Source organism: Chironomus tepperi, unplaced genomic scaffold (genome assembly GCF_022539635.2).
Source record: "Chironomus tepperi strain 1889 unplaced genomic scaffold, CSIRO-AGI_Ctep_v1 contig_11, whole genome shotgun sequence".
Taxonomy (NCBI): Eukaryota; Metazoa; Arthropoda; class Insecta; order Diptera; family Chironomidae; genus Chironomus; species Chironomus tepperi.
In genome coordinates, this window is record NW_027226133.1 from 61,630 (window position 1) to 73,653 (window position 12,024).

Genomic DNA, 12,024 nt, shown 5'->3' on the forward strand with positions numbered 1-12,024 from the left:
AATCGTGGTGGAGATTTTTGGCAAAGATTGTGGAATTGGGAGGGTTGAAGATCAGTATGGAAGTCTATGGGTTGGAAATTGAGTGCATAAGAGCCTTATTGAGTGATTTAGAGTTAAAAGACTAGCACAAACCATTTAATCGATGTTTAATCCTTCATTAGGCCGTTGTGACTCTGCTACTGTACCGGATCTGTTGCAAAACCGAATCCGGTATCAAGCCTGAGCCACAACAACCTGGAACCGGATTTTTGACCGATTAATCGATTTGTGCTATTCAGTATAAACTCCATAAATTCAAAACTTAACCACAAGACATTCTGTTTCCAAGCACATATTAGTAACCGACAAAAAAATCTTCTTCATGTTAGTCGTTGATGCAGGAAACTGACGACAGATTTTATCGTCAACAGTATCTATCTCAACGATACATTTTGTAGGTTTCTGCATCAGCAGAAAAAAGAGAAAAAAAATCTTCAATGGCTATCTGACAAAAAAAAATGTGTCATCATCTCCAGTTGCCAATTTCCAAAAAGAAAAGAAACTCACAATTTTCATCAATGAAATTTTTTTCACTCAAAGAAAGTGTCATTCGAACATTTCGACACATGCTCAATTATTTCTGTCTCTTCCATAACATTTCATTCATCAACACAACGTTAATTAAATTTCTTTCAATATTTTTCTTTCTTTTTTTGGGTTTTAAGAAAGAAATTCCATAGAGCGTGCACGATATTGTAATTGTTGAAAGGAATTTATCTTCAAAAACGTCAGCAGAAATATGGAATTTCATACATAGAATGTATCGTGCACATATGTACTTATTTTTATTCATCATTACGATGTTACAACGTTTATGTCAGTGTTGTTGATCTAGATGCTAGATAAATATGGATTTCTGGTGATATTATGTTCTAGATGAGCAATTCTTTGATTATCAGTCAGTTAATCACTTAATGTTTGTTTCGGAAGAAGAAATAGGGTTGAACAACTGTCTCTAATTTGATGCTGTTTTTACACTAAAGCTCAAAGTCGACACTGAGCCAAACGAACTCGAATAGACTTTTCTTTACAAAGTTGCTGTAGATTTCGAACTTTGTCCTACATTAAGTGCTCTATTAAAGCTAATTCTTAACATCAAACAAGTTTTAGCTCAAATCTGAGCTAGTCGAAGCTCCAGAGGCTGCATTTGAGATCAATAACGTTAATTATGGCAAGAGTTAGGGACGTTGGAAGCCATTTTTAGAGATGAGGATCGGTGCTGAGATTTTTGTCTCAAAAAACCTATATTTTGAAGGACTTTATCCAAACAGGGATCCCTGGACACTCTCTTAGCAAATGTATATCAAAGAAACAGACTTCTAGACGATCTGTTGCTTTGCCATCCTCTAATCCAATCCAGACAGCCACTCCGATAACAACACTGACTAATTCACAATATTCCTCTGCTGTTATGTATATATTCTACATTTATAACTCTCGTATATGTTTCAAAAACCGGAAAATGAGTTGTTTAATTCATTCATTCAGTTTTCCTCTGTATCAACATAGAGCAGTGGCAGCACCATTTGCATGCTTGAATCTGTAGGAGAAAGAGAGAATCAAAATGCATGAAATAGTCGAACGGATGGATGGACGTCGAGTCAAAAAAAAAAAATAAGATGTGTAAAAAATAGCAAAAAAGTATTATTTTTGGTATGCTCATTTTTCATTAAATTGACAGAAAAGAATTCATTCACAAGACACAAAAATAATATTTTTTTTTTCATTCTCATCTCTAGTTGAATGAAAATATTTTGTGTGTAGCTTGACTTGAAATGAATGGAATATCTCAAAACTATCTTTTTTTTATATTCATTCGCCATCGGAAATGTGAACTGGAAGTTTTGTGTTATTTTTTTTTGTTTTATAGCTTTGCCGTCACCTTCATGAGCTTCTTCTTTTTTGTCGTCGTCGTCGTCATTTCAATTCAGTGTTGCATAAAATAATATTCTCTTATATTATTATATTTTGAATGAACGTGAGAACAATAAAATAATTTTTTTTATCATGCTTAATCGTACGCATTTACACATATTAATTTCAATTTGATTCCCATGAGAATGTGCGACTTCATCATTCATTTGTACAGAAGTGTAATGGGGAAATTAAATTTAATTGAATTTATGGAAGCGATATTTTTGGGTAGATTGAGGTTAGGATTTTGGTCGGTTTGGCTGTAAATTTAGTTTAGAATCAAATGCTTTAGGTATTCAATTGCTTTGATAAGTCTAGATTCTTACTTACTTAGATAGCTGGTCGAACAGATCATCTGTTATCCACTGCTTCTTTCATTTTGCATCTAAAACTGACTATAGCTGTCTGCGTGTAAATGCGTAACATATATCTTCTGCTGCACTTAGCCGAACACCAACATGTATCAACTTCACCTTGTCGTGATGGGAGACTGTTAATCCAAGCCACATAGTGGACGGAGATAAAAGAGGCACTTGTTTAGTACGCTGTGATGGCCTAGCAAGTCCCCAGCCTTAATCCCAAAGCTCAGAAACTCAAAGTAAAATTCACTCCTAAAACAATAAAATCGAATGAAGATCCGCACTCAATCTCACTTAGTCGATTCAAAATCTGGCACAAAACAAGCGTGACTTTGCCGGATCTTAAGCAAGTCAGAATCACAAGTTATTTTGATCGAATAAACGATTTGCACTATTCGAGCTTGATGAATCTGCATAGATTCAGATGGGGTTCTTTCCCAGATATTCCTTATGCTTCAATTCCTAACCCTCCAGCTCCATTCTTAACACAACAAATAAAATGTTCATCAAACATCCTCAAGAAATATATAATAATGATATCATTACAATCACAACAACCTATTTCTGATCTAAATGTTAGCTCAGTTGTCAATGTTTCCTTAACGACTGACTTGTGTAATTATTTCATCTGAACTCAGCCTCCGAGCGTATTGACAGAATATTAAGTAAATGTCTAATAATAATGCATGTAATATTATGATTACTATGGGTTCCAATTATGAATTAATATGTAAGATTTTTGGGAGTAAAATATGTAAAATATCAGCAAATGATATAACATCCCACACGTCTGAACTTTAGTAAAATTCTTACAATTGACGTTAGCTTCAAATTGAAATGCGCCCATGTCATCCAATTTCACAGCAATTCTTTTTTTTTTTCAACATAATTATGTTTTCCCTCACATTCTCGTTTCTTCATGAACAAAAGCATCAGCAACAAAACGATTCATCCTTTTCAATTGCAAAGCTATTTGCTTCCATCACTTATCTGTCTCGCTGTGCCTCCGTTCATTTATTTATTTATTTACTTTCTTCTTCTTCATCATAATTGTCATTCCACATTTCCTTCCTACAGTCAAAATTACTTTAAAATTAAAATTATTTTTTGGGTTGTTCCATAAATGATGGTTGGTTGTGAATAGAATTTTGTTTTTCCTGAACTCTAGTGTTGCAATGTGAGTAGCCACAATTTTTATGTCGCACGACGTGTCGCGAATACACAAATCAAGTTGATAAGACTAGAAGACAGCAAAATCAATTGAATCTGACAAAACATTCTCAGGATTCGAACCTAGACTGTTAGGGTTGATTAGTCGACACTGCATAATTTCCCTAACTTCTGTGCAACTCCTCAGTCAACCACATATAATTTTAAATTCTTAAGAAAACAGTCCCACTCTAGTCATCATAAGCAATCAGTCCCATTTCACTCCTCCGATGATGTGCTACATTATAATAATACATACGATTATACCCAAACGACAATGACGAACATAAAAACAAAAATTAAAGAGAAAAAAAATTCAGTAGTCATGGAATTATGATTAGGCTTAATGTTTGAGTCGTATCCAAAAATAGATGAAAAGTAGAGACTTCTTACTATCAAATAATATTTTTTTTTGTGACATGTAAAGCTTATTGGTAATGAAGCCAAGTTACTAAATTAACCATACCACGTCAAACGCCTGAAGAAATTCCACATATTTTCCACCTACATGTCATGCCATGAAACTTGCATGTCGTTTTTTTTTTCTATATCTCATGGTATATTGAAGACATTTAAAGTTGACGCTATATTTAAAACATATATTCGATGCCATGATTGCTTTGAGAAAGTTTAAATAAAATATTTCACTTACCATATAGAGTCTTTTTAATATGTGAATTTAGTTTTAGGCGGTAAGCACCCACTATTTCCTTTTCGCCAAACACTTTTTAAATAAAAAAAATGATTAAAAATATAAATTGTGGTTGGTAGTTTTGGTTGAATGCTCTGTAATGTCTTGGACTATAATTCATTGATAAATTACTTGAATATGTAGCATGATAAATTCCTCATTTTATGCATTTATATTCCCTTTTTTTATAGCCATAGCAATCAAATTAAATTAGTTTGCTGTTGGCTTTTATGCTGTTCAACTTTTTTGCCTCCATCACTATATTATGTTATCTGTGTCTCGTTCCTTCTCCCTGACGTCATCACAGAAAACTCTCTTCGAACGTACAAATAACGATTTTTCCATTACGATGCAATCGTATTTGGGTTAACGAACTGAACTGAAAGTAGATTGTATGGGAAAACTAGGTCATATCCAGGATTGTAAAGAGTTGGATGATGTATGATGGATGTTGGGTGATATAGACGCATTTTTAAAAGCATAAATGATCGATTTTGTAAAATAAAAAAAAAAAAGCCATTAGAACAAATTAATTAATATTCAAACTTAATATGAGACTCGAACCCTTGACTTATCAGGTATTTTATATAAATTAATTTCCGAACTTCTGACATTTATGGCTAAAACCTCAACTCAATTAAAGCACAAATAAATTAAAAAAACAAAACTTTCTCGACAATTCCAAAAAAGACAAATCGATGACAATAAAGCATATTAATCACATTTTCACTGCAGACTTTAAAATATCCTCGTAAAGTTGTCGACGTGTCAAGGGAACTCGATGAAAATAGACTCCAACAGGACGGGGAATTTCTCTCTCGGTTTCTAAAAATAGAAATACGTTTCATTCCAAAAATTGGGTCACAATAAAATCAGCATTACTCCTGCATCCATGACTACGTGTCAAGGACTTTTATTTATGTAGAATTTAATTTTAAACCAGAGCAAAATTGTTTTTCTCGGTTTGTGTGCTTGAGGGGATGAAAATAAAACATTCAATGAACTGAAATTTGAAAATAGAATTAATCTCTTTTTTTTTGTTGTTTCCTTTACAGATATCACGTGAGAGCATTGATGCATGCAAGGACTATTTCCGTGATGAGTTAGTCAAGACCGACTGGACACTTATGGTTGAATTGAAGAAGTTGTTTGGAATTTTGTAAAAAACCAATTATATGCTGATTTTTTTTTGTTTGCTATTCTTTATTAATATTTTTAATTCCTTTTTTTGATGATAATGAGAAATTAATCAAGATCGAAATGAATCAAGATTGATGCAAGAAATAAATAAAAATTTATAATGTTTTACATCAAGAAAATAAAGATTTTTGAGTTTATTGATGGTCAGATGGTGATGAGGATGAAAATGGAGCAAGTTTTAAGGTATGTAGTAATTATTTTGTTTGTATTTCTTCAGGGGATGCATTATTGGGTAGTCATTCATGACATTGGTAATTGGCAATGCGCATTCAGCGATGTAGCAACTTTAGACGCCAACTAAGCGAAGCCATGTATCACAATTGATCTATGCAGCTTGCTAAGTATGTAAGCTAATAGAAATTTAATGGAAATTCTAAGAAATAACTCCAATTTCATGCCTTAAACACCAAAAATTTATCATCATATCATCACATTACCAAAACCATGATTGCATAGCTGTAGTCCCCAAGTCAAACCACTTGGCATGTCTAAACAAAAAAATATTTGAAATATTTTATCCAAACTTAGAAACAATATGCTTAGCTGATTTTTCTGTCGAATCATTCCTTATCGTAGCTTTAGTCAAATAACAAGGTAGCGTGTCAAGATTAAAATTTTTTTCCTGCTTGATTACTACTATCCGTAGGTGTGCAAAATCAGGAAAAAAAATATTCACATTAGAATTCTTATATTGAATTAAGATTCTTTTCTTGTCTCTTCTTGCTGCTTGTTCATTTTGACGATCATTATTTTGTTGTTGTTAATATAATTTATTGACTTTTATATTTTTTCTCGGAGTCATCTTCACGAAAATGATACTACTTATTTGTTATTTGCTAGATAAAAAATTTGGAGGAAGTTGATAATGTATTGCATGGAAAAATTGAGATAATGTTGACAGTTGTTTGACATGATAAAAAAAGAGTCATTTTGCTAGTCATTTGGGTCTTGTAAAAGGTGAAACTACTGTACATATGTGACCGATATTGATGAGTTGGAAGTGTGTGGCCTTGAAGAAATAATAATTGAGTCACTAAAGTCCAAAACGGATTTATTAGAATTTTTTAAAATATTCTTTTCAACCGTCAGAATGCCATTAATGGCTATCCAACAATCAAAATAACTTCCAATGAAATATGGCAACATTTAGCAGTTGATTACAAAATTATGTCAAGTTAAATCTTTAAAATGGTAATCCTATTCTTAAGACGATTAATATTACATAATACGAAAGAAGCACAAAACCGAAAATAAAAAAGCTGATTTTCAAAACAGGAACGGCAAGATACGTAAAACTGAAAATGAGACAAAAGTTTCATTTCACTTGCTTTATTTATAGCGAAAAAAAATAATTGTCTAAAATTTTATTTTTTTACAAACTGAGACAAAACCGGATTCAGTAACGGGATTCTTGGTGTTTAATTTAACACTTATGGTTGTCCTTTTGTGAACTTTTAATGTTTACAATGGCACTGCTGCGTGATCGTCCGCGTGATTAAGAAGTGCGTGCTTCGAATATTCGAATAGAAAGCAGTGATCAAGCTATTTTTTGTGGTTCATAAAAAACTAGAATGCTTAAGAACTAAAAAATGTTATTCAGAATGAAATTTATTGACAATATATTTTATGTTCTTGACAGAGTAGGTTTGGAGATGTTCCTTGGGAAGATTAATGTCTTTGTAGCCTTATCAAAGCATATGCAGACTCTTCAGAGCCTCTACAGACTCCCCAGAGCGTCTACAGACTCCTCACAGCCTCTTCAGACTCCTCAGAGCCTCTACAGACTTCTCAGAGCCTCTACAGACTTCTCAGAGCCTCTACAGACTTCTCAGAGCCTCTACAAACTCCTCAGAGTCTCTACAGACTCCTCAGAGCCTCTACAGACTCCTCACAGCCTCTACAGACTCCTCAGAGCCTCAATAGACTCCTCACAGCCTCTACAGACTCCTCACAGCCTCTACAGACTCCTCAGAGCCTCTACAGACCCTATTTAAAGCATATAAAGCATTTATTTATTCACAATCAGTAGTGAGTGAGAGAGAATGCAAAAGATATATTTAAATGTTATAAATATTTTCCATGGTTTAAACTCTTTTTTCCTTCATGTCTTCTTTTCTTGCTTGATACTACTACCTTGTGCTGTTGTGCGAAGAAAAGAAGCTGCCATGCATCTACAACAACAATGTGGCAGTTAGTGAGAGCTAACGAAAGATTTTTTATTTTATTTAATATTTTAATCTCATTTTGGAGATCATTATTGATGTTGTTATTTTGCTTTCTGTTAACTTAGTCCGTAAATAGCTACTGGTTTTTTTTTATATTTCATTTCATTCCAAATCCCCATGCTGCTGGCTTACATTTTGCTTTTATTGCCTCTTTTGCCTTATGTTGTTTCTTCTTTTTCACTATTCTTCATGAAACTGACTCCTTCATTTATTTATTTATTTTATTTCATCTTCTTTTACTGACTCAAATGAATTAGATGATTTTTTTTATGAAAAACGATATTATAAATTAATTTTGGACAGTTAGAAGACTAATGCGCATTCTTATCGTTGTCTGTGATTTTTATTATTGTCTCTTGTTTCAATGAGATAAGAATTTATGATGGATTGAATTATTTCCTTTGGTTTTTGTTGCATTTTAGAATATTCTAGATAGATCTTGATGCAGTTATAACTTTCAGGGACAGTAATGGCTACCTGTGATGATTTAGGGAAGCTATACTTCGATTTTTGAAAAGAGGTTGTTAATAGAGATTGTGTAGCACTTGATATGGGCAATTGGCAAACGGCAACCAGCAAAAGAGGTAGTTTTAGACGTTCACAGAGAGAATCTATGGATCACAACTAACCCGTACGGCTAGCGAAGTGAGCATAGATCGAATTTTACTTATTTAGTCAAGCTTGGCCAAAATTAGTCATTCTGGAAGCAATATTGGAAACATCAAATGTCAAACTTAATAGAAATAACTTAGAATTCGATGTTTTTTCGGATTTTGTATGGAAAAGTCATTTTCGAGTACTGGAATAACTAAAATTTTGGAGTTTTAATCAATATTTCATTAGAATTCTAAATTATTTGCTTAAAATTTTGCCTGTAGATGATTTCTCTATTGATAGTACGGTATGGTACGGCATCTAATGATTCCACTGTCCCGTACCAACAATTTATCAATGGGTGTACCTGAGAAATCGACCCTAAATTTGAATTTCACTACCCAAAACTCAAAATGACTCCAAAAACTCCACAAAAATTCACAAAAATCAGCTAAAAAAGATTTTTATGAGACGATTGATTTAAATGCAAATTAGTTATACACAGTGATATTAATATAGTTTTAAATTCTTCATCTCTATTCTTAAATATTTTACATATTCATAATGATTTTCCTTTTATTTCATCTTTTTTTTAAAAATAAATAATCTAAATATTTGTTTGTATATAAGATATAAGAATTTATTGTGCAAATTAATGAGAACTCTCGCGCTCACATGTAGAAGAATGTTTCAGAAACAGAATGGAGAGTGAAAATATGTATAAAAAACGTACATCTACGTAATGACATAAAACCATATGGAAAACGGATATCCGGAGTAGAGAAAAAGATGTTTATTGTTATTGAGCATTTTTATTATGCACCATACAATTGCTTGCTTGTTTCAAACTGCGAATGGGCAAACGTTGATGATGATTTCATTAGTTTTATTCTCTCACATTCAAGCTTGTATGTTATGAATTTTCATTTTATTTTTCAACTTTTATTATTTTTGCAATTTAATTTTAAAGATTATGGCAGGTGATAATGAGAATGGAACTTGTTTTGGATTAAATCAATTAAAGATTTTGAAATCAGGTGATTTGAGGTGAAGTTAATTGATAATAATTTCATGAAAATAGTGTTAAATAGGAAACTGGAGGTTAATTAGCGGGCTGATACATAAATAACTCGTAGTTACTAGTTATGACTTGACAGATCCAATAGCAAGTATAATAATATTCAAGAATAATGATAGGAAACTAGGCATTAATTTAGAGTCCCTGAAAGAGGATTGTGCGCTGCATACCTGAAGGTTATATGAACATAATATAGATTTAAGAATTGTCGTATCGATTTAAGAGTTCTAGGGCATTTTGGCTACAATTAAACTGCATTTTTGACTTATGCAATATCAAAATTAACAAAAGGACATCTTGAAACCAGAGTTTATGATCGTTAGAGTGATTCCTAAAGAGCACAACATCGCTTTGCCGCCGTATTGACGAAAAGACGCAATGTTGCCATGATGGCATCGTGATGGCTAAGTTCGACCCACTTTTCCGTCGAAAACAGTGTTTGGCCACATTGTACCACTAAGGATTGCATCAAAAGCACTTATTTACTGCATCTTGCAGTCACTTTAGCTCACAACATTAAAGCAACGCACTTAACAACCACCTCAATATGCCAATTGTTCTGTGTCGTGGCATACAGCTTTAAAAACCGTAATTTAATCCAAAATTCACAAACAAACTCGATAATTCTCATAATCCCGCCAATTCCTGTCTGATATCAACTATCATTCTCAAGATAATCACAACTCCATTCATCATCATCACGATGCATCAATTCAAAAAAAATAAAAAAATCCTACCTCACGAATACCCCATTTACAGAAAACAAAAATATATTCTATAGTAAAAGGTCAAGGGAACAGCGAAAGGCAGATTACAATGGCAGCTTAAAGGGAATTATGTCATTATACTTAAACTTCATATCAAGTACAATGACTATCAGTACTTACTGCAAAAAAAAAATAATAATAAAAGATTCATTGAAAAGTACATGCCTTTTTTCATGAAATAGCTGTGAGTTTCAATCGAATTGATTGATAAGTTGCTTACTGTAGAAAATCGATTTTATTTTTTTTTTTACAAACGGAAATTGAAATTATAGATAACGAAAAATGTAAATTGTTTGTTTGTTGTGTTGTTCATTTATTAAATTAGAAATGCCTAGCTAATTAATAAACTTAAGCAAACATAATGAAGTGCTTTGTTCATTGCTCATCACACTATAGCGTTAGTTTCGAGAGGGGTTCAACGAAAAATGCAGGCATGCTGGGAAAACAAGCATGTTTGGAGTCATATATGAACTATACGGTAAAGTCCGAAACTGTAAGTCTGCAGTGTTAGGTGAACTATAAGACACAGCTCGAAACTGCAGGTTTGGGGCCTTGGACTATCTATAAGGTACAGCTCAAAAGTGCAGGTCTGCAGTCTTGGACGAACTATAAGGTACAGCCCCAAACTACAGGTCTAGGGTCTTGGACGAACTATAAGGTACAGCTCGAAACTGCACGTCTGCAGCCTTGGACAAACTATAAGACACAGTCCAAAACTGCTGATCTGCGCATTTAAATGCCACAGTCCTACGATTCTTGTCTGAATCCTAATTTAAAGCAAGAATCTTCTCTTTGACTTAGATGGATTTAGCATTTGTCCTAGTAAAAGTTTATTAACTAATCATAAAACCCAAAAATATGAAAAAAAGTGCTGATAAAATATACAATTTCCCTTATATAATTTTTATTACAGAAGATTGCTTTATAACAATTTTTTTTTATGTATTGAGTCTGATTAAATCAAATATTACGATTCATTCGTTATCAGATCTATTAATAAAGTACCGAGTTACATTCATGTGTGGGATACGCTTTGCAAAATGGTTTATATTTTTTTTGCTGTAAGAGTTTGTAGGAGGATTTCGAATGATTGTGAATATTTTTGCTACTAGTCAATCAATGCATTACTTCCACGAAATTGGGATGTAGTTCTTTTATTTTAACGAATGTGGGTGCTCTTCTGAGTAGTAAACCATTGCACTTGCTGAATTTGATCTGTTTTTTTCTGTTTGTGATTCTTTAATGTTATAGACATCATTTCAATGGTAAATCTACATGATAAATATGACATTTGGCCGGGAGACTTAGATAGATGACTTCGGAGAATGTAACTGAAAATTAAAAGGACATGGGGTCGAATCCTACTCAAAATTTTGTAATTGAAAGACTGGAGTTCTGAGAAATCGTTGGTGAAATGTGTTGGCTGTCTTTAAGAATTCATTGAGCACAATCACTTGAGTTTTAAAATTGTTTAAAATTTAATATACAGGCTTGGGTGGTGAATTGTTTGAAATTTATAGAACTTCTATAATCAACCTTTCTTGGTAATGCAATATCATACTCTGAAGCAGTGTTGGCCAAACTGTGGGACGCGGTACACTATCATATATTCTGGGTTTGCCATGAAACGAATCCAGTGTGTAATTTTGATTATGAAGCTGTCTGTCGACAGAAACAGTATTGCATTTGGTATTGACAATTGGTAGACGAAAGCTAGAGAGATAGAGCCAGCTTTAGGTGTCATCTGAGAAGGGCCATGGCGAAGTAAGCAGTTTCGATCGTGGCTTACTACCAAATAAGTTTTCCCCGAAGTATCTGTCTCGACATCGGGAAATCTTGGTGTAGGTCTTGGTCTCGGCATCGGATCTTACTAAGGTACTCAGTTGTAAGGGTTTGGACAGCATAAAAGTATGAACAACACTGCTCTACAGTTATAAAATTCCACAAA

General features: G+C 33.1%; 1 protein-coding gene across 1 annotated transcript in view; it reads left to right on the plus strand.

Moving 5' to 3' along the window:
- eIF5B (eukaryotic translation initiation factor 5B) overlaps positions 1 to 5,510 on the plus strand; it is a 48,035-nt gene extending 42,525 nt beyond the window's left edge. Inside the window, exon 9 of the mRNA XM_070636227.1 lies at positions 5,268 to 5,510. Coding sequence (XP_070492328.1) covers positions 5,268 to 5,375 — 108 coding nt within the window. The 3' untranslated portion in view covers positions 5,376 to 5,510. The remainder of the gene's footprint in view (positions 1 to 5,267) is intronic.
- The last annotated feature ends 6,514 nt before the right edge of the window (positions 5,511 to 12,024 follow it).